Below are 22397 nucleotides of genomic sequence, written 5' to 3'. Positions count from 1 at the left end.
GAGAGGTCGTGGAGTGCTTTCCGAGAAGTGAGTCAATAAATTTGACTTGTTTTAGGGTCAACATGATAACATGCTACTTGCATTATAGTGCTGACAAGAGCCTATTCAGTACTGCTTTGCTTTCAGATTAAAAGACATTGAACCGAAAGAAGTGAACAAAAGTGACAACCAACCTTCAGTTCATTAATATAAACTAAATAAAAAACATTTTGAAGGCAACTCCAGCTACTTTAAAACATAAAATACTTACAAGTAAGAGGGAGCTTCTGGTGTCCTGTGTCTCTACTCGGCAGAGACTCCGCTATCAGTCGAGGACGTCAGCGAAATACTCAGAGCGACTGGACAATCGGGGCATTTCTGTCTAACAAATACCATGTGATAAACTAATGAATGAAGCATGATTGGGACATTGTTTGAGCCAAAACAGAGCAGAGAAGTGAAAGCAATGATTTATATTTTATTATGTTTTACATTTCCACAATATCACATCTCACCAGTTTGAGACACAAACGAGAAAAGAAAAAGTAAAGAACAAAGAACAAAAAACAAAACACACATATATACGTATAATTTAATCTGGAAACCTCATATACATACAGTCCACCCTCTGGAATGATATCACCCACTCGTTTAATTCATGACAGAATAACGCACATCAATAAATTAACTCTGTAAGGTCATGTACGGTCTTGAGTTCGGTTTCAAGGATACCATTTATTTTCTCTGTAATTGGTTGGAGCAGACATCCATTAGCAACACATTGCCCCATGCGACATATAATGTGGGGTAGAGGTTAATGAAACTGTGACACGGATGCTGTGTTTGTCATGATCCAATCAGGAGGACAACCTGTTAAACATCCAGCCAATCACCAGATCCCGTCGTCCCCGACTAATCGGTGTAAACCGAGACCCTCGAAGGGGAGCAGCAGAGTAAACAACTGTGCAGTACCCACAATGCACATCTGTAACGCTGAGCCGCAGCGTCCATCACGTCCCTCAATGCACGGAAAAATACAGCAACACATCACACAACAACAACGCCTCTCGTTTGCATCGGAAATTCGTTTCACAGACAGAGGAATGACTTTTCATGTGACAAAATAAAAAATACAAAGGAGAGATTTTCTCTGATACGGCGGAGCGATTTAGTCCAGAAACTTGCGGTTTGGGTTGGCACCGAAGAGAGACACTCGGATTACAGGCATCATCTGCAAACACAGAAACACGCGGTTAATAAGTCAAAAACACCTCGCGCCGTTTCCTAAAACCTGAGGTGATGCATTCAAATTATTAGTTTTGTGTGATCAAAAGTTTAAAACCTGAAGGTATTGAAAATGCTCACAATTAAGAATCTGCAGCTCGGGAAAGTTTGGCATTTTTTCTTGAAAAATTGCTAAAACAATAAATCAATTATAATAGTTGCTAATTATTTTTCCTTTTGATCAACTAATAGATTAATCGATTGCTCATTTCAGCTCTATTTAGAACTAAGAAAACCTGCAAAAATAAATATGAGGAAAGTCAAACATACACAAATGTAACAGGAAATTGCTGTTTATTTTAAAAATAATGTATTTGACTTTTTTATTATTATTAGTCTTATTGAGACTAAAAAACATCAACAAAAATGATTATTAACAGTTGTTGTAGGTTCTTATATTTATGTGTTTTACTTACATGTTTTATATTATAGGATGTAAACTCTGCACACTTTGTGTTTTTCAAGTGTAAATAAAATGTTTTATAATATAACAATAAGACGAAACAATAAAGTGAGGACACTAACAAACATCCTTTATATAAACCTATAAAACATCTGTCGCTCCGTCTTGTTACGAGTGGCGTCCCTTTTAGTTCCTCGTGTAGAAAATGTAAAGTTGGGCTAACATGAGAGCTACGCTAATCTCATTTTGTTAACAGCTTTATTTGACCTTTGTTTAACCAGGAAGGCCTCACTGAGTATCTCACAATAGAAGACAAAAGCAAGACGCAGAAGAGACACACAATTTAAAACTAAGAAATAAAATATGTCATCTGATGTGTCACTTGCAGCACCTCACATGGAAAAATAAAGTTTAAATAGATAAATAAAGGGAGGCTAAATAGTGTTTCTGATGCATGTGAGAAGAGGACGATTTGAGCGGTCTCTGTTTCCCTACCTGCTGAGCCATGAGCTCCAGTCTGCTCTCCAGGGTGTTGGCCACCTTGATCTTCCCGTTACCGTTATAGATCTCAACACCTCCGGAGCTGAAGCAGGAGACAAACACCAAAACAAGAGAAGTCAAATAGAGAAAATACTCATCCAATAAGTTTTAACTCGACGATCAAATGTGATGCCTCTTACACGTCGGGGGGGATGAAGTTGTCCTGGTCGATGTGGACCTCGATGCTGGTCTTCACAGATGCTTTATATATCGGAATATTCCTCTGGATGGATGCCTGAGTCAAAATGAAAATCAGTTTTCAGCTGATTTTAAGGAGCTGACTCAATATATATATTTGGTTAGTAAAGAATGTGATTTTGAAATGGATAAACATTAATGTTAACATGAACATAGTGGCTAATTTACTCACCTGTACCATCTTAATGTCCTGTTTGCGGCAGCGAATAGTCACTTTGGTCTCCAGAAGCTGATATAATCCCTGATGTGAAAGATTATGAAAGGGATATCAATGCTCAGTATTCGATATCAACACCTCTTAATGAACATATACGCTCAGAAACCAGTTTATTAGGTACACCTGGCTAAAACTAAAGCAGTCTGACACAACAATCCTCTTTCATTAAGGTGAAAATGTTACATTTATGGTGTAAATTTGGAGGATGCGGTTAATAGGTGCTGCTGAACTGTAATGAGTTGGACGTTTCTACTATTTGGTACCCTCATTGATATGAATAGGGTGGACGAAATAACAGAAACGCAGGCTTTACTGCGCGGCTGTACCTGGTTGTGAAGTAGCTGAGGGTGTAAAACTAACCTGTAAGATCAATCCGTCCATCAGAGCTGGATACCTGGCTGGATCTTTTGCGATGGTACCGAGCCGCTGGCGTGCCTCGCTCAGCATTTCCTGAGCGCACAAATACACACGGGGGTTTCTATTAATTACAGACTGTATCATCTACAGAATCCACATCTCTTCTGTAGATGAAATCTGACAGTTTGATGCCAACAGGAGGATACAGCTGCTTACCGAGATCATGTCATCCCGGGCCTTCAGCACCTTCAGTCGAGCCTGGTTCATCAGGTTGGACATTTGACTGTTAAGTAGACAAATAACACACACATTGGGGCCCTTTAGACTCTTTGGAGCAGGTTACAAAAGAGTCATTGTGGGACGAAGAGACTAAATAAAGTCACGGAAACTCTGCGCCACACATACAAATATTTCTTTGTTCTTAAAAAAAGACCGGAGTAAGGAAGGGAGGACTTGATGCGTCCTGTGATTTCCCGCCGTGACTCACATTTTCTTCTGCTGCTCGATCTGTTTCTCCTTCTTCTCGTAGTACTCCATTATCTTCAACCTCTGAGTTTGGACCAGCCGGCCTTTCTCGATGTTGAACTCTTCTTCCGCCTGCAGGAGGAGACACAGTTCACTCAGCAGAAATCCTGCATCACAACACTGTTTCTGTGACCAGTAATCGGTTCATCTTTACTTTAACTATCGATCACTTTAAAAGGTTTAATATATATTAAAAACCCTATTCCAGTAAAATAAAAAATAAACAAACAAAATAAGAATATAACTTATTACCGCATATATCCATGTAATATGACTAAAAAGCCATATTTTTTGTAAGACACTAATGCTTGTGATAAAAATGTCAATTATATGTCAGGTGTCAGATAATTTCCTAAGATTTTAAAGGGTTGAGGTTGTGTGAAATCTGCCAGTAGACTCACGTTCATATAAGCACTTACTGTGCTTTTAGCGCCCCTAGTGGTGAGTCTCAACCAGGAAATGATGGTGAGGACTTTAAAACATTATACTCACTTGTAATCAATCAAAGAATGAGTTTAAACAATTGTTTTCAGCATTTCTCTCTCCTCTCATCTCTCTACTGTTGACTCCAAAAATAAATTGTCCCCAAAAACTACTAAAAAGGGAATGATTAATAATGAATTCTACTCTCTATCCACATTATTTTACCTTTGCATCAATTTCTTCTGCCTTCTCATTGGCCTCCTGCTCGATGAAGGCCATCATGTGCTTAATCTGTAGACAGGAAGAAGAAACATTAATGACAAAGACGACTGCCCTTCCTTAAAAATACAACCCATTCCCTACATGTGTAGGGTTTTAAATGCCCACAGCTTCATCATGAAGCATTGATCCTTCTTAAGTGTGAACTTTAAGGACTGCAAAGTGTCACCGCTCTCACAATGAAACCAGAGATGAATCCTCACCCTGATGTGAACGGACTCTGCTGCCTCACTCTATCACTGTGGTGAGTAGTGTTTCTGTCACTTGTGGAAGAAGTATTCAGATCCTTTACTGAAGTAAAACTACTAATATCACACTGTGAAAATACTCCACGACAAGTAAAAGTCCTGCATTGGAAACGTTTAGTGAATGTGTCGACTGTGCAGTAAAATGTCCCATGTCAGCGTGTTTTACTGTAATGTTTCTGGATTCATATTGCTGTTTAATCCACAATTAAGGCCCCAATCATTTTGGAGGTACATGGTGTTCACTTTACACGAAGGGGATGACAATGTAACAGCTGTCAGACAAATGTAGTTGAGTACAAAATACAATATTTCCCTCTTGAGCTTTGAGAGTACAAGTACAAAGCTGCATAAAGTACAAGTACCTCTAATGTATTCTTAATTAAAAGCACATTCCACCAGTGATGAACACTAGACCCGAACTGTAATCACATGTACAGACTTCTGCAGCTTTGCATTCTCCCTTCAGGAGGTTATTTCCAGTGTCCAGACACTCACTCCCAGTTCCTCATCAGACCCTGGCATGTGTTCATCATGTGATCATTTGGAAATATGAACCTCGGCATCTCAGCCATGACACTGGCTTAAAAATGGCGGTTTATTTTGTATTAAGGAGCATATTTACGACCAAAGCCACCAGTCAAAATCACCCTAAATAACGTATTCTAGCTTGTTTGTGTTCATGTCGGTGCTAACCTACTGCAGCTCTCTCAATGTCATTCTCACGCGCACACACACGCACATTACAGCTATTATAAACACGTCTCAGTGTTTTAATAAGACGATTGGCGACGTAAAGACTCCGTTAAACGTTACCGGTGAGTGACAGATGAATGGTGACGTGTTTGAAGGTTAAATCGCTTCATTACCTGCTTCTGAACGTCGGCATCGCTGAGCGCCATGGTTGCAGCTCTTGAAGATCCTCGCGGGCCTACGAGGAACGATAACGACAAAACACAAAAAATAAAACAACTGGGAAATAAAAGACACCTTCAATAACAACAAGGATATTTTAGTCGTGCAATAAAAGCTTTGAATATGTGTTTATTTACCCAAAAATCACAGACGAAGAGGTATGAATTAATCGCTGCAGTCGTGACTCGTAAAGATGTCTACGGAGGATCAGGTGATCTGCGACGTCACATGATGTTTACTTCCGGCTCAGCAGCCAATCAGGTGCTAGAACAAGAGACGAGTTTTTTCTAGTGTAGAAAAATAGGGTTTGCGTAGTGTTTGTCATTTTATGGCTCATTTAGTTATACTGCATATGAATATATGTATTTGAAATATTATATCTGTATAATATACAGTTTTTTGTACATGTACACAATATACATGTTGGTGCTATGCAAGTGCAACATATAAAAGCCCCCTGGCATCATTTCCAGTCTTGTAACACATCTAACCAGTAGAGGGAAGTAGAACTTGGAAAATTCAACTATCAAAATAGCTCTTCTTCCTATCTGACGTGAGTTTTCCACTTAGTGTCACCGGCTCACAGCAGCACACTGTGGACTGACTGATCATCTGCTGTTTGAACAGTGGACATAAAACTCCATACACTTGTTTACCCGAAAGAAACGCTCACCCACTGACCTTTCAGAGACTGTGGACACACCGGGTAAAGTCTGATTCAAGAGTTCAACTAGTTTTTTTTCCCTTTTTATTTACATTATTACTAATCTTTCTCATATTGAACACACAGCAAAGTCACTACTGACTGCTCTGCAGCCAACTGTTATGTCATGTATCTGGGAAGTGGGGTGGGTGAGAGAGAGAGAGAGAGAGAGAGAGAGAGAGAGAGACTTTTGCACAGCTTGTCCATCTTGTTAGTCCTTTGCCAGCTACAGCATGCATGTCTGCCTATCTGTTGTTTGGTGGCTTTGTGTCTGAATGAACTCCTCGCTCTGATCTCCAGCATCTGCTTTACATCTAGCAGCTCGTTCAGCACCGCACCAAGAGGACGCAGGTATGATAGGATGGTTTTATTCAACATCGCAGAAAGTTTTAACAAAGTCTGAAATCAGAAGAAAGAAAGAAGAATGTCAAAATCAGATGTTTTTCCCCTCCGTTTGTGCTTTGTTAAAAGTGTGTGCTCTGTAAACATGTCTGTGTTAGAGGGGTCACTGTGGTTCACTCTGGTGTTGTGAAGGGCACAATCTCACCTTGCAAGAGACAGAGAGGCTGCCATGAAGAGCTGGTTTCTCTTATCTCCACCAGTTCTCCCATTTTGACATTGAAAGCTGACCCTTTTGTGTTTTCTTGTTTGTGAAATCCCTCTGTCTTCATCACACATTAGCACAAACAGAGTGCCCTAAATCTCCCTGATCATTTACTTCACCGTGAGGTTGTTATCGCCGGGATAGGATTAATGGGAATCCAATTACTTAAGTAGGCCAGTAAGTAAAGGGGGGTCACAGAGTAGAAAAGGTTGATTAGTTTCTCTGAAGGCAAGGACACAGGTGAAGGGTTTAAAATGTTTGCGTGGCAAACTTGAAGGTTTCTGGGATTGAAGTCTGCACAGGTCTACGGGGCACACAGCTTGGGTCAGACAACACGGCAGCTAGTTGGCCATTAAATCAGTGACGTCTGCAAGGCGTCTGTTTCAGTCTGCTCACTCTGGAGGAGGTGGAGTAACACAACAAAGGATTTTGATCATGACAGCATGAGAACACACAAAGGATTCAATCATGAAATAAAACATAAAAAAAAAATCATAATGCTGAAACAGAGACCTGGGCATTAATAATCAGGAGATTTAGCTCTTTAGCGCTGTGTACTGGGAAGGTTTATTCAAGGCCTTAAAAGCTTTTTTATTGATTTTCTGACCAGGTCCTAGAGTCAGAAGGTTTTATTGCACAAATGTAACCAAACTGTTGTGCAACAGTCAGGAAGGTGGTTTGCTTTCCTTTCTTTGCAAAATAAATAGTGTTTCAGTCTTGGAATGCAAGTGAGTGCATGTGTTAAAACAATAACAGTGACTATTCATGTGAAAACATACTTAATTTACTAATAGGACCTATTTACACAAAATGTGTAGATGTGAATGGGGGAGGACTAAAACTGCACTGAGGTAGGGACGAATCCCAAAGCAGCCACTTAAGACTTGGACAAGTTCTTCGACAAAATCGAAACAAAATACAAAATATTTTTAAGTGAAGTTTAAAAAATAATGAAGATACAAATCAGTCAGTATCACATATTGATCCTCCCCTGTCTTACTGTTGTTGTGGAGTCATTGATGAGCAGGTACTCATTTAACAGTACCACCAGGATTGTCTAATTTTTCTATGAACAAAAAAACCCATCAATATTTCTACATATAGTGACTTCAATAAATACTGATCTGCAACATGCTTGTCCACATTTTTGAACAGGTCAGTGTTCTCATTGACATCAGTGAGGCCGTGGCTGGAAAAAGTAGCTCACTGGCTGCTCCGTATTGCAGCGGCTGTGACTATCTATAGCCTCGACCTGCATATCTTACTATGTTTAGGCACTATTTACACCTCCATCTGTCTCCAAAGAGTGGAAACTATTTCAGTGATTTCACATGACGTGAGAATCGGACAAGAGTAGGAACGTAAAATGGAAGTGACGTATTCATAATGTCGGAAACACCATCATGCCATCAGTTCAACTCTTCCCAAGACATTAACATTTTATCTCAACTGTATAAAATCATAGGTTCTGGAAAGAACACTTTCCAGATTGAGGATGATGACATTAAATCAGTCTCAAGGGGACCTTCTTCACCCCTTGTTCCACATTTCAGCTTTGATTGCAGTATTTGCCTCCATGCCAGCCCCAGAATAGATCTCCTCGACACTTTCTCTCTGTGTAATGTTGTATCACATTTGCAACACGTGGCCTGTCTTGTGTTTTCTCTGGTTTCAGAATATGTCTCTTAACAAGGCGCTACAGGACGAGCACTCTGAAGTCTGAAACCCGGTTCTAGATTGAAGCCATTTCTAAATTTGTAGGAACCCAGATCTTAAAAAAGATTCTGGCAGACTTTTTCAATGACAGTGGTATCAATGTTCTCCTCTAACTCTTGGCCAGACAGCAAATAAGTGTTGAACTATTCCTTCTCCACAAACCTAGAAGATGAATGATGTGTTTGCCAGTGCTTCAAGATTTTGAATGCACCATTAAATGCCACCTGAAGCTTTTTCCTTTTTGCTCTACTGCAACTGCACCACTGTGCCTTATAGACTGGAGTACAGTAAGCTGTAAAGAGAGCTGTTACTTAAAGTAAGAAAAGGAAAAGGTCCCTGTCAGTGTTGTGTTATTATATTATTGGATTATTAACCCATTAACACATAAGCAGTATCTAATGTGATCAATTTAGAGCTCATTTTAACTGTAACTATCTATCAATTTAGTGGAGTACAAATATTTACCTCTGAAATGTAGAAGAACTGAGTAGTACAAAATGGAACTACTCAAGTAAACTACAAGTACTTCATAATCCTGAAGTGATCCATCTTGTCTCTGCAGCAGCCAGTCTTCATTCTGGAGGGAAAGGCCCCAGTCGAGTCCAGCAGGGGGGATGGAGGAGGCGGGGAAGCTGGTTCCCTCAGCCCTGATGCTCTGCCTCTGATCCATGCTGAGAGTCCCGGACCCTGGCAGAGCGAGAGCCTGCTGGCAGAGTCCTGGTCCACAATGGGCGACGTGGACCCCGACGACACCAAGAGCCTGGACAGCAACGACGGGGGGGTTCTGGGCGGGGAGGAGAACCACTCCTTCAACTCCGACATGGTCCACCTGGAGCGAGAGGAGGCTGAGATGCTCGAGCAGGCAGAGAAGGCGAGGAGGACAGAGGAGGAGGAGGAAGACGACGAGGAGCTGCAAACGAGCGTGATGAGTGTTTTAGGAGGGGAAAGGGAGCTGGTGGAGCTCAGTGAGGAGGAGCAGGACCTCCACGCCCCAGAAGCTGAGGAGCTCCTGGTGTCAGCAGAGGAGCCTCGCGTGGAAAAGAAGAAGCCTGCAGAGTTCATGCAGGTGGTTCCCCCGATGGCGCTGCCTCTTCTGCCTATCGTCATGCTCGACCCCCCCTCCACCACGTCCACTCCGGTCCCTTCAACCACAAGCTCTGAAGCTGAGGAGCTTTACCCCACTCAGGGGCTCCAACCTCCTTCTTTCCTTGCACAGGTGGAAGTGGAGCCTCCATCAGAGAGGCAACTAAAATTCTCACAGATTCCCCTCTCGGATGTGGAGGAACATTCAGTCCAGTCCTCTCAAGCAGCACCAGAAAAGCCGGAGCCACCACACCCCACTGCTCCCAAGACTCCCAAACATCTGAGCTCCACTGAGCTGCTGTGTGGAGGCGCTGCTTTAGTCGCCGTAGTGGGAGTAGTGGCCTACGGTGCTGTGGCCTACTGCCGAAAGTAGTCTCCTTCAACGCTGAATCACCCTCTCAATACAGGTTTTAAAATCTATTCCAAATGAAAATATTCCACTTAACTCTCTGAATTCTGGATTTTACTCTCTCAAACTCTTTGTATTGTAGTTACTATTGAACACATTCAGATTCGTTTTGTGCTACCTCAGCTCATGGCCTTTGTTTTTCCTTATTCAATAAATATCTGATCTCTGAGATGTAAACCTGGAATGTAAAATCACGTGAAGGTAGAATTTTAAAGAATCCTGAAACTTGAAATGTTTCTTTGTGTGATTGTGTCTGTTATTACTTCACCGGCGTTTCATATCAGTGTTCAATTTGCATGATATCAACTGCATAGAAATCTCAGTCCAGGTCTCAGTTGGATTGTTACCATGATCACACACAGACGTACGACAGTAACAGGCAGCGAAAAATATATCAGTGAATAAAAAGTGAATGAAGTTACAATAGCTTTCGTCCACTGCTGTTCACAGTGGACGAAAAAGTTAAGTAAGAGCGACTGACATGTAAATAAAGTGACTTAGAATAATCTATAATGTAAAGGCAAAGTTCGAAATAGGTTAGTGTATTATAATGTTAATCTGTTTATGCATTTAGTATGTTTGTTCTATAATTAAAATTGTTTTACTAACCATTCTTATCATACTTTACTTTTTTACTCCACCACCTGAGCTGTTGCTCTTCACCGTGGACAGAGAAGGTGAGTGTGAGCGTCTGACTTGTGATCTACTACAGACGATATATTATCACTAATTCAAGTTTATCTTTAAAAATACATTAAGAATTTTGTATCTTTGATTTAATAAATAAAATATTATTTGTCTTACTCACCGTTGTTTTTATTTTTCTCTCTCTCTCACTCCACCTCCTGACTCGTTATCTTTCACTGTGGACTATATATAAATATATGTATAAAGTAATGTGTGTTATTGTGTAAACTAGCATATGCACTATACCTATTTGCACCTATTTATCCTTATAGTATCACTAATTCAATAACTCAAAGTACTTGTGATGTTTATCCTCACACAGGTGTAGCCTGCTGCACCAGACAGAAAAACTGCGATAATTAATGACAACATTTCAATATTTACAGATATTTCCTGGCCATTCTTCGTCTGCTGGATTATGTGAACTGCTCCGACTCCTTTCTCAACTTCACTGGTTTGGTGTTGCATTCAATAAAACACTCAGGACATCTAAAGTGACACTTTTGTATTGTGAGATTTTTTTGGTTTAACTTAAGTCATGTTAAGTCGAGCTTTTTAAATAGTGAATCGGTTGCGTTTGTAAGACAGAAAAAGCAATGCTTTCTCCACACATACAACTACAAATCTACGGCCATGCTGGCGGTAAGGATGTGATGATCAAAAATATTGGAAGGATGAAAAATTTTAAAAACAAATAAACATTGCTATTCTTGGATACCACCGCAAAAAAATAAACCATGAAGTTTGGCCTGAAGGTGGCACTAGAGGTACCGCCATGCTTTTACAGAATGCTCTCAGCACTCATCAGTCTAGTCTCAGTTCGGCAAAATTCAAGGGAGACAAGAAGACATTCACGGGGCCAACAGGATGTTCAATGCTTCCTTCTGCAGTGCGGAGTGTAAGAGGCCCTCAACAGTCTTATGATGACGCAATACAGCACACCAGGTTAAAGAAACAAGCAGGGGGACATTTTACCATCCTACACAACGTGTTCCACAAACTGTTCCACAAACAGCATTTCTTTAAGCTCTTGCAGTAAAATCCGTAGTGACACAACGTTGCCTTTAAAAACACGTTTTTCCTGCTGACACAGTTATTTGACAAACATTAGGAATGTTCTGAGATGCAGCTTTGACTGGATTATTTTTCTCAACAGTGTAAATTGATTATTTTGCACAAATGAATATCAGGAGTTATGGTAATCTAAGCAACAAACAGTAAAAAGCTGTTGGGCAAAGTGACACAAACATTCACTTTTACACAATGCAGAGAAATCTTTGTTGTTGTTTTTTAAGCACTGCTGTATATATTTCCTGTGCTATTAAATTACAAAAAAAGATTATTTTCACAATATAAAAATCATGTAAAATCATCAGTGATTATGAGAAGATTTTGTTTAAAAAAAAATTTAAATGAAAATAAAGGCTTTAAATATTGCTTTTAAGCCATTATATGCAGCAATGATTCTCCCCGGTTCAAACAGTTCAAGGTCTTGACAACTTGTTTCTCTTAAAGGAATATTTTAAGCATGCAGTGACTCATGTCTACGGTCTTTCTATTCATTATTTTATATCTAAAACAACAACAACAACAAAAATGCAACAGCTAATCATGTTAGACTTTACCAGAGAACTATGTTCAACCGATACATTTACACTTCATGCAACTGCTTGTATCTGTGTAAAAACGTAAATATATATTATTGTTTCACTCCAAAATAATAGAGTGCTTCACTGGGTTAAAAAAAAAAGTCAACGTATCTATGAAATGATGAAGCAGTCTGAATACACTGTGCAACTCTTTTTCACGGAGGACACGAACATGATCTCATAGATAAAGATTATAACTCTGCGGTCACACCAGCATTCAGATCGATAGACTAATTGTATACCAGCGGCTTCGACACTTCTTGATTTTCATCGAGTGCCAGTAAATAAAGAAGAACAATGGGGCTGACTGTGCTGCGGTTAGCCTGCCGTTCCCACATCGGTGCCAAAATGCACGCAGCTATTGAATTGAGAAGAGGAAGGAAAATGCTTCTTTGTTTGGAAAGATAAAGCTTCAGCGTGTCTGCTCTGACAGAAAACACCACCTTCATGGACAAACATGAATCTCTCTCTCTCTTCCATCTCAACACATAACCACATAATAAACATGGATTCATTGACACCCTCCACATTATAATATATGGATAAGAGCAACAAATGCACCCTACTAAAGCATACAGGGATGTTAGGTTGGCTACATAATGTTAAAATGTAAGAAAACATCTCTTCTAATGGGTCATATATAAAAAGATATATATATTTATTTGAATAAATATTTATAAATTGTATTTATATAATTGTCAGTAACAAAAAGTCTCCATCGCCAAATGAAGGAAAGTGATTAAAAAGGCAATTTTATGATAAGCGCTCGAAACTTTTAAAACCACAAAATTTAAATACTAAGGGGTGATTTGAAGAACTATTTATGTTTATATGGAACAAAACATCATAGAGTAAAATAGAATAGAATAAAATAGAACACGACAGAACAGAAAACAATGGAACGCATAATGGAATAGACTGCAAGAGAAAAGAATGAAATAGAATATAATGGACCAAAATAGAACATGAGAGAGCAGAATATAATACAACATAACATGAACAATAAAGCAGCAGAACAGAATGAAGTAGAACATAACAAAGCAATAGAATAGAATAGAAAAGAGTAGAACACTGCACAGACAAATATAGAATAAAACATGACAAACAATAGAACCAATTGGAATAGAATTTAACAGAACAAAATAGATCTCGATAGAAACAATAGAACGCAACAGAATAAAATACAACACAACAGGGAAAAAAGAAGACAATAGAATAGAATGGAATAGAATGTAAATAGACTAGAATACAATCAGAATAGAATTTGACTCAATAGAATGTAACAGAATAGAATAGAATAAAACAAAACAGAACACACAAAAACAATAGAACGCAACAATATAATGAAATAAAACAACCGAATGGAATAGAAACAGACCACAATAGAATAGAGAGGAGTGCCCTTAACAGGTAGTTGAACCATGAAACAAGTCTGCCGTCATGCTAGTGGCTCTATGAAATTGAGCAGGGGGCTCGAAATGAAATGCTAACATTAGCATGCTAACAGGAACTATTATGAATCCCGATGCATTTCTTGGTAAGACCCGGCCTAATTAGCTGGTCGAGGCAGAGACAACTGGTTAACTGGTTCACCGTCCCCAGTGGATGAAGTCCAGTAACTTTGGTGATCCCATAATTTGATAATAAAGTATCTTGTCAAGTCTAATCGTCAAAACTTTATTTTTGACCAAATGCCTGTAAACCTGCAAACACCAGCATGTTAGGATTGCTATTGAGGTGTTACTATGATTCCCACTGATGTTTTAGCAGGTGTAGTTGTTTACCATGTGCACCATCATATTTTAGCTTGTTAACATGCTAACATTTGCTAATTAGCGGTAAACACAAAGTATAGTTGAGACTGATGGGAATGTCATTAGCAGATATTTTGTCATAAATACAGTTTTGGAAGATTCAAGACACTTTATTTACATCAAAGTTACTGCACTTACTGCAGGCGGACCAGCTGATATTGACAAACCTGAAGCCATGTTGTCAGCAGCTAAAAATGGGAGTAATAACCGATAGAATATTATAACATCACTCATTACCTGTTACAAATGAGTAGTACATTATCTCTTTACAATTATAAAGAACACAACACATAAAACAGTTGAAAGCTACGTCTTTAAGACTCCAAAGACCGGCCTAATGGAGCACGAAGGAGCCGACTCTGCATCCCACACGATGCCAACACCGGCACACATCTGTCAGGCTTCAGCTGCAGCCCGACAGCTTGTGGTCTTTAATTTATGGAGTTGATTTGACAGAAGTTTCACCCTGAATGGAGGGAAAGACCGAGTGGGTGAGAGGACGAGGTTTGTGGTTCTTTGTTTTTTATCAGCGTGCTACACAGGCAGGAAACACATGCAAACACACATGTGTGACACTCTCACATGCACACATGCATATTTGCATGCTTCCAAAAACACACACGCACACACACACACACACACACACAATATGGTAATTTACTATCACAAGTTGTTTTTCTTGACTGATGGGAGCAAAACTGTTTTAGTGAGTGATATTACAACAAATGATGACACAAATCAGATATAACAATGTAACATTTGGCCTTTCCATAACCTGCGCATCTCCAATTCTTTGTTTCCATGATGTGTCCAGCTCGGCGCTCAGGCCTGACTGCCAACACACTTAACCGGGCTGAAAGGGGAACTTCAGGAGCAAGTCAGTTGATATTTAAAACTACACACCTGAGTTAAATGCACTTCTCAAAAAGCCCTGTGTTTATTTGTACAGGGGGGTTGGCTCCGTGGTAGGCTGAGTTTAACAGTGATCACCACAATATTAACCATTAACGTTTACAATCATATCTATCTGAAGCTGCGTTTATGGCTTTCAGGTCAATTGGAAATTCAAATGGTCATCATTTTTTAGCCTTCAGCTCCACTGAGCTTTATACTGAGCTTGTCTCCAGGATTTGATGGTACTCTGTTTTAAAATGATTAGTAGGTGCAGAAAACTAAAATTTAAACCTAAAACTAATCTAAAAAGTCTGCAGTAGATGCATTTTGATTTTCACAGCAACTTTAACGAGAGCACAATAAACTTCCCAGCAGTGATAAAACAAATACTTGGTAAATGATGTCCCTTAAATGATCATGAGTGAAAAAAAAAAAAAGTGTAGTAAAGAAATAAAAAAGTAAGAAGAGGAACCAAGTTTGTTGTTTTGATGTGAGAGCTTTGTGGGGGACGCAAATGGCTGTTAATTCAAACTACTGTACTTGTTTTTCATTAGTTTATCACTTTGTGTGCAATGTTATGGCAGAATGGCAGAACGAAAAATTCACAAATTGTTTTTTTCTGAAGAAAACAATTATAATTATAATGTTTAATATTTCAAATACCTTTTGTTTTATTAAATTATAATGAAAAATGTTTATATTATGGACAAATTTTTCCATTTAGCAAATATGAACCTATTTTTATTGCACTGACCAGTGATAAATGTCCTTTGATTTATGGTTATCCATCCAGTTTGTGTTTCTCAACAGAGCCCCACCACAGGCTCACTCTTCATGCAAATATTCCTTCATTCACTTAACTTTATGACCAGAAAACAAAGGACCACAGAGAAAACATTCCCGCAATTATAAAGGCTCCAATTTCAATTAACAGGAAAACGTATTACTGAACAGCACATATTATGTATGTTAGATACATATCACGCCCGGTATGCAAATTCTCACATCAGGCTGAGAATTGGTGGTATTCCTGGCCGAGTGGAGCAATAAAAGATGTTTTTGTTGTTCGTAGATTGTGATCTCCACTATGAGAGACGTGTGATGCTCAGATGTCTGTCTGATCTCAGCATTTAAAAAAAAGAAGAAGTGTACGGCTGCAGTACATCGTGACGTTAACACATTAAAATTGACCAGCCTCTCCACCTGTTTATGAAAGGTGAACAGGTATTGGAGGTCTGCAACATATATATACCTGTCCACATACTGTACACCTGCAGCCGTGCATCAGTGTTCACCTATTAGGACAGAAATGGTCTCAACTGAGGGCAATGCTCAGACATACAAGATGGTGAGTTGTAAAGATGCTGTACACTTTTTCATTACAGTTATTTGTAAGAATTTGTCTCGTTGGGTTTCATCATTTCGTGCTCTTAATTCTTGTAGAATTTAAAAGGAAAAAAACAGATTTTTGTGGGTGAAATTTTCTCTCTATTTTAGACCTCTTTGGACAACGACATCAACCAACACTTCCAGGATGCGATTGATGTGATTCAACAGCATTCAAGTAATTCATATTACGATTCAGGTACAGTAAAAATCTCTAAATACAAAAATACTTGACCATAACTATCAAACTTCTGCGATAGGTATTTCATACTTATTCATCTTTCAATACTTTATTTTATGCTGGAAAATCTACAATCTTCCTCTCTAATTATGTAAAAAAAAGCTATTTCAATTTCTTTAATTAATTTACGTATATCTGGAGAGAATGAAAACCGACTTTGTTCATTTCAGAGTACACATATTATGAAACTCTGGGTAGCCAGCAGCAATCGTCATTGCATTGTCAGATCTCCTGCTGCCTCGTCACACACCCGTCTGATGTGCCAGCTCCAGCATGTGACTGGAATGACACGGCCGTAAGTGGAGCCAAATAAATCTGCATTTGTGTATTTTGAAAATCATGGGAAAAGTTATAGAAATAAGTTTTTATTTTTGTTGTAAATTTCATAAATGTGTTATCTTTCAGCACCATTCTTGGCCTCAGGTCATCCCTGATGCCTCCTTGTGTCACTCTGTGCAAAATGAGTCACCTCATTTCTACTCAGTCTTACCTCCACAGAGGAGCAGCAAAGGTAATCACGTTATGGTTTTTAGTAGGAAACTTTAACTGGCAATTCTCTGTTTGTGACTAAAACAAAGACCAAATCAATCTCCTCAGGTCGCAAGAAGCTCAGACTTTATGAGTACCTCCATGAGGCTCTGAATGACCCCAACATGGGCGACTCAATCCAGTGGACAGACAACGGCAGTGGCACCTTCCACTTCATCTCCAAGAACAAGGAGAAGCTGGCCGAGTGCTGGGGCCAACGGAAGGGCAACCGCAAGACCATGACCTATCAGAAGATGGCAAGAGCTCTGAGAAACTACAGCCGCACCGGTGAGATCATGAAAGTGCGTCGTAAACTCACTTACCAGTTCAACCCGGACATCCTGCACAGGCTCGGCTCTGCACATGTGTCCATGCAGCCGCACTGCCGCCCTGCACAGGAGGAGGACCACACCCGGCAGCAGAGCCCGGCTGAGCAGAGCTACTGCGGCGGCTCTTCAGCGGCGGACTGGCACAGCTGGTACGGACAATACCAGCTGCAGGAAGACTATGACCTGGCCTCCAGCTTCACTTCACACAGCACACCCAAACTCTGAGCTGGAGGACAGTTTTAAACACAGAGAGGGGGAAAATCCCTTAAAAATTTGAAAAGGTTTACAGGGACTTCAATTATTTGACTCTCAAACCTTCTGGGGCCACATTCAGTCCCTGCATGTTATCACAAGTGGGACTATTACTATCACTCTTTTCAGTTAAAGGTGTCTAAATAACTTTTATTTAGAGTGTTCATTTGTAAATTCTCTTTTTTTGTTGTAGGGGGGGAATCCAATTTAAATAAAAGCCACGCAAATCTAACTAAAAATCAAATTTTTTACAGAATTGAAGATATTTTTGTAAACATATTTAGTAAACAACATCCTTACGTTTGTCTTGCAGCTAATGCCAGTATATGTTTTAACAGATAGTGTGGACTTAACAGGTTGACCACACCAGTCAGCACACCTGCATTTAATAAAGCACTAATTAAGAGTCTTAACAGGAGGTTTTCAGAGAGTGGGTCCATATTCATTTAATACATGTAATTATATGTCATCATTTCACTATTTGGGTCACAGAAGTAACATTATCTACGGATTCATAAATTAATTGTAAATGCTTTTAAATTACAAAATATGAATAAAAATATGTTAAGTTCATCAATGATGTTTCTAGATTTAAATGACAATGCCCTATTTCTAACTTATAACAATGACAAATTAGACATCTTTAATTGACAAAATACAGTTACATTTGACATGCAGCTGACACATAATAACGTATATTGTGGACTTAGCTGGTTGACCTTTCCAGTCAGCACACCTATATTTAATAAAGCACTAATTAAGAGAAACATAAGCCTCTTAAAAGGTAGGATCTTTGAATCTGAAGAAATAAATGTTATTGTGCATAGAAAGTTTTAGGTTTCAGGTGTCAAACAATGAGGACCATTTGCAAGAAAATAAAAATCCTAACCATACCTTCTTTTTCGTAAACGCACTGTTCTGACTCTATGCTGTGTACGAGACAGTGGGAAAAATGCTTATAAAGATTATTTTATAACAATAATAACAATTTAAATATCCTAGTCTACAGCTCAGTTGTATACTTATATTTATTGTGTATTAAAAAATGTTTTTCATTTCTGTACTACATTTTTTTTCAGAATTTGTTGGAGTCTGTTGAATACAATCAATAAATCGATCTGTGTACTCTCACTTGTGTTTGTTTTCTACTGACTTGATAACAACAGAGGCTCTTGTCTTCTGTCATGAGAAGAAAAAACACTGGCATTATCACCGTGTTGAAAGATTTGGCACTGTCTCCGTTGGTGTGAAATATTGCAACAAGCACACTACAAACTCTGAAATTAAGACACATCCTGTGAGGAAAAATATGGCAGCAAGTGTGTTTTTCCTGAAAAGAGAGTATTGTGTATACCTCCAGGCCAGGCCTTATCTGCTTCAGCGGGGAGGATGTGGTCAGTGCTGGGAGGCTTTGTTGATGGGTTGACTGGTGCTGGTGTCGGGGCTTTGCGGGATGGTGGTCATTGTTCCTGTGAGCCTTGGGTAGAAAACGTCTGGTGTAATTCAGAAAGCCCCGTCCTGTGGAGGGTATAAAAAGAGTCCAGGCACTTGAGTGTCTCAAAGTCATTTTTGTGAAATTCTCCCAAACTGCAAGGACTGTACCGCATCACATTCAGCCTCACCGGTCATGGTAAAGACCAGACTTGTTGCAAGGATGACATTAGAATTTACTCAAAAATATCTGCATTATTCAAGGCTGATTTTGAAATTATTTATCTTTATCAGAATTCTTTCCAGGAGACTCAATCTGATTTGGAGGTGATCTTAGAGTTCCTAGAGGAGTACTACAGACAACACAGTGGAGGAAATGGTAAGAGGAAAGAATTGGAAATTAAACTATATTACTGAAAGGCGAATGTGTTCTCAGTCTCTCAGCATTTGTTTTGCTCTTTACAGTGGACAAGATGTACTGCACTGCAGTTGAGCCTGTAGATGAAAGAAGTGCACCTGTGGACGAAGGATCATGCGAGCAGCGCTGGACGTGCAGTGAGCCAACTGTAGGCATTAAAATGCTTGTTTTTCCCACACAAAACACTTGTATACCACGTCTAGTAAAATGTGCACAAATAACCAAGCCTTTAAAGCTGTGTTTCCTTCATCAAAGAACATCAAACCTGAGCTTCAGCCTCTGCTGGCACACGATGCCCCACCAGCCGTCAGCCAGTACACAACAACATTGTCTGAGTGTGGGTCACTGCCAAACTTTGTATCAACAAGACAACCAACCAAACACAAAGCTGGGAGTGGTGAGTTCTCCTTTTTTTGGTCACTCGATACTGTTATTGCCCTTGTTGCTATTAGCCTGGGGAGAACAATACCAAGAGAGCAAATAAGAGACTTTCCCTTTACCGTAAAGAAAACAATGGAGCTTAACTTGGCTTAGCTTGATAGCTAACCGCAGTGTTTACAGCTAGACCCTTTCCACTATATGCCATCCAATCAGTGAAGAGATTTTCTGGGAATTGCATTGAAGGAAATGATTAACTGTAACCAGCTTTAACTGTTTTGGAGAGGCCCAGCTGCTGTGATATTCCCTAAATCCTTCTTTTCAATCCAGTCTTCAACATGCCACTTCCTGTTTGCTCAATGGTTGCAGGTGGAAAGGTGCGCCTCTTTCACTTTCTGTTTGAGGTGTTGGAGGATCCGAACATGGCCCACTGTGTGTCCTGGGTGCCGGCAGCCGCCGGCGTCTTCCGCTTTTCCTCCACGAACAAGGACCAGGTGGCGGCACTGTGGGGTCAAAGAAAGGGCAACAAGAGGCTCATGACCTACCAGAAGATGTCCCGCGCCCTCAGGAACTACGCCCGGTCCGGAGAGATCTTCAAGGTGAAGAAGAAGCTCACCTACCAGTTCAGCCGAGAGACTCTGATGCTACTGCAGAAGTGTCAATGAGGAGATTTGTAAAGTGGACTAGATTTTCTTTGTAGCTCATATCATGATTTATAAAACTCTGAATGTGTTCTTCATTTTTTTTACTCTAAGAAACTTAACCTTTCAACACTGTCTGTGACAAATGAACAAGTCCGTTTTCTTGAAGTTAGTACATTGAGTTTGTGGTGTAAATAATTAAAAACACTTTATACATCTTAAAGTGTTGTCATCATTTTATTGTATTCTTTGAAATGATTTTAAGGACAATGAACGTTGCAGCAGATATAAGGGTTGACAGAGTAAAAGATAAGTAGTGGAGAATTAAAACACTGAGTTTTGAAATCAGACACGATAAACATCAATATTACAAATAACAGTTATCATGAAAAATTCATCAGTCATTTTCCAACCAGACACGTTTTTTAAATGCGGCTCAACATAACCAGAAACTTAAAGAAGATGTTTCCCATTGACTCTGAGCATTTCTGCAATTACTAGAATACCATCTCTCCTATGAGACAAAATGAGTCATGCAGCAGCCTCATGTGCCTCTTCACCTGTTGACAAGTGTGTTTTCCTTTAGCTTTTACTGACTGCTGGGAACCAGAGGGTGTCAGTGTTGTCCATCTTAAAGCCTCTCTTCTTTTTCCTGTGGTGTGACCTCATGGCTAAATCGCCCCTGTGATGTGAACCTTCGGCCATCCCGGGCAATACCAAATGTTTTTTTGGTGTTTGTATCGGACCCACATGACACTTCCCTAAGCCCAGTATTTACTGCTGGAGCCCACGGCGGGTTATAAATGGGCTAACTGAGCTAGGGGCGTCTGTTACCAAGAAAGGCCACATACTTTGAACTGAATCAGGAAAACATGTCATTTAAGGACAGTTCTTAATTGAAAGCTTCCACATCACATGATATGTGTCGGCTTGCAGTATGGATAGAGTGTTGAAGTGAATCCAATTTGAGACAATAGAAGCTGCATTCCTATGTGCACAGGCAGTATCTATACCCCCTAAAATAGAGCTGTGCCCCGTCTTGACTGTCCTGTTGGGTTGTCTGAGGAATTAATTCTGCATGTTTTAAGTGCACTTCCATGTTGAGATCATTAACATGCTCAAGTGGTGATGATATTGTTAGATTCTCTGAAGGGGCTCGCTGCTTCTACATGTAGAGAAGCTTCAGCACTGGGCTTTCTGCGGCTCGCAAATCCGTCAGCTTTCATTCTTGTTGTTTAATCTTTGCGACCTTTGATCAGAGACCACACCTGATTGATCACTTGTGCTTGACGTGCTAAAAAGATTAATTAGGACCAAAGCAGACACATCAGTGACATAATTCACAATGAAAACCTCTTTTCATGTCAGAAACACATGTCAAATGTCAAGGCGGTCTAAGAATAGGACGTATTACCACCGCCCATGGCATCTCCCCAGTATTTATTTGACAGTTCGGAAAGCCTGCTGTTCTTACGCCTGGATTAAACTGATACCAGCAGCATCAAGTCGCTGCATGCCATCTCAAACTTTTCTTTTGTAATATAGCCACAGATTCTCTGAATATGTTGCATATCATCTGGGATTGATGGAAAGTATTACATTGGCCTCAGACCTACATACGACAATGACAACACCTCTCTCTTTTTATATCCCACCTCCTGATTTCACAGTCTCCTTCCCCTTCAACTACTGCTGTAGTGCATTGAGGATACTCACCTCTGATGCCCCGGTGACAGCCCTCACCCTGATCCTGTTGTGGAAATATGGAAGTAATGATGACACATCTAGTCTTAAATTAATACTTTGAGTGGAGACACCCAACTCTCAAAAAGTCAAACTGTTCCTTTAAACAGGCCGCCTTTTGTAATT

At 39.8% G+C, this 22397-nt stretch overlaps 4 protein-coding genes across 4 annotated transcripts; 3 read left to right on the top strand and 1 right to left on the bottom strand.

The window, feature by feature from the left end:
- Positions 1-437: 437 nt before the first annotated feature.
- Positions 438-5610, bottom strand: atp6v1e1b (ATPase H+ transporting V1 subunit E1b). Its single transcript, XM_031859214.1, has 10 exons — positions 5503-5610; positions 5320-5381; positions 4152-4217; positions 3466-3575; positions 3195-3261; positions 2982-3071; positions 2577-2645; positions 2347-2441; positions 2162-2249; positions 438-1210 (listed from the first exon to the last, which is right to left on the bottom strand). The coding sequence occupies exons 2-10, from the start codon at positions 5350-5352 to the stop codon at positions 1148-1150; spliced, it is 681 nt and encodes a 226-aa protein (XP_031715074.1). The 5' UTR covers positions 5353-5381; positions 5503-5610; the 3' UTR covers positions 438-1147.
- Positions 5611-6290: 680 nt separating this feature from the next.
- Positions 6291-10112, top strand: LOC116389985 (histone-lysine N-methyltransferase SETD1B). The gene is made up of 2 exons (XM_031859174.1): positions 6291-6419; positions 8951-10112. The coding sequence occupies exon 2, from the start codon at positions 9116-9118 to the stop codon at positions 9842-9844; it is 729 nt and encodes a 242-aa protein (XP_031715034.1). The 5' UTR covers positions 6291-6419; positions 8951-9115; the 3' UTR covers positions 9845-10112.
- A 6096-nt stretch (positions 10113-16208) lies between these two features.
- On the top strand, positions 16209-17851 carry spic (Spi-C transcription factor (Spi-1/PU.1 related)). Its single transcript, XM_031859272.1, has 5 exons — positions 16209-16272; positions 16422-16509; positions 16722-16846; positions 16957-17062; positions 17149-17851. The coding sequence occupies exons 1-5, from the start codon at positions 16234-16236 to the stop codon at positions 17631-17633; spliced, it is 843 nt and encodes a 280-aa protein (XP_031715132.1). The 5' UTR covers positions 16209-16233; the 3' UTR covers positions 17634-17851.
- Positions 17852-19113: 1262 nt separating this feature from the next.
- Positions 19114-20552, top strand: spi2 (Spi-2 proto-oncogene). The gene is made up of 4 exons (XM_031859290.1): positions 19114-19131; positions 19386-19470; positions 19557-19646; positions 20257-20552. Exons 1-4 carry the CDS (start codon positions 19114-19116, stop codon positions 20550-20552), a joined length of 489 nt encoding a protein of 162 aa, XP_031715150.1.
- The last annotated feature ends 1845 nt before the right edge of the window (positions 20553-22397 follow it).

The sequence above is a fragment of the Anarrhichthys ocellatus genome, unplaced genomic scaffold (assembly GCF_004355925.1).
Source record: "Anarrhichthys ocellatus isolate YVR2014 unplaced genomic scaffold, GSC_Weel_1.0 scaffold21, whole genome shotgun sequence".
Classification (NCBI taxonomy): domain Eukaryota; kingdom Metazoa; phylum Chordata; class Actinopteri; order Perciformes; family Anarhichadidae; genus Anarrhichthys; species Anarrhichthys ocellatus.
This window is presented reverse-complemented; position numbering and strand designations above follow the sequence as displayed.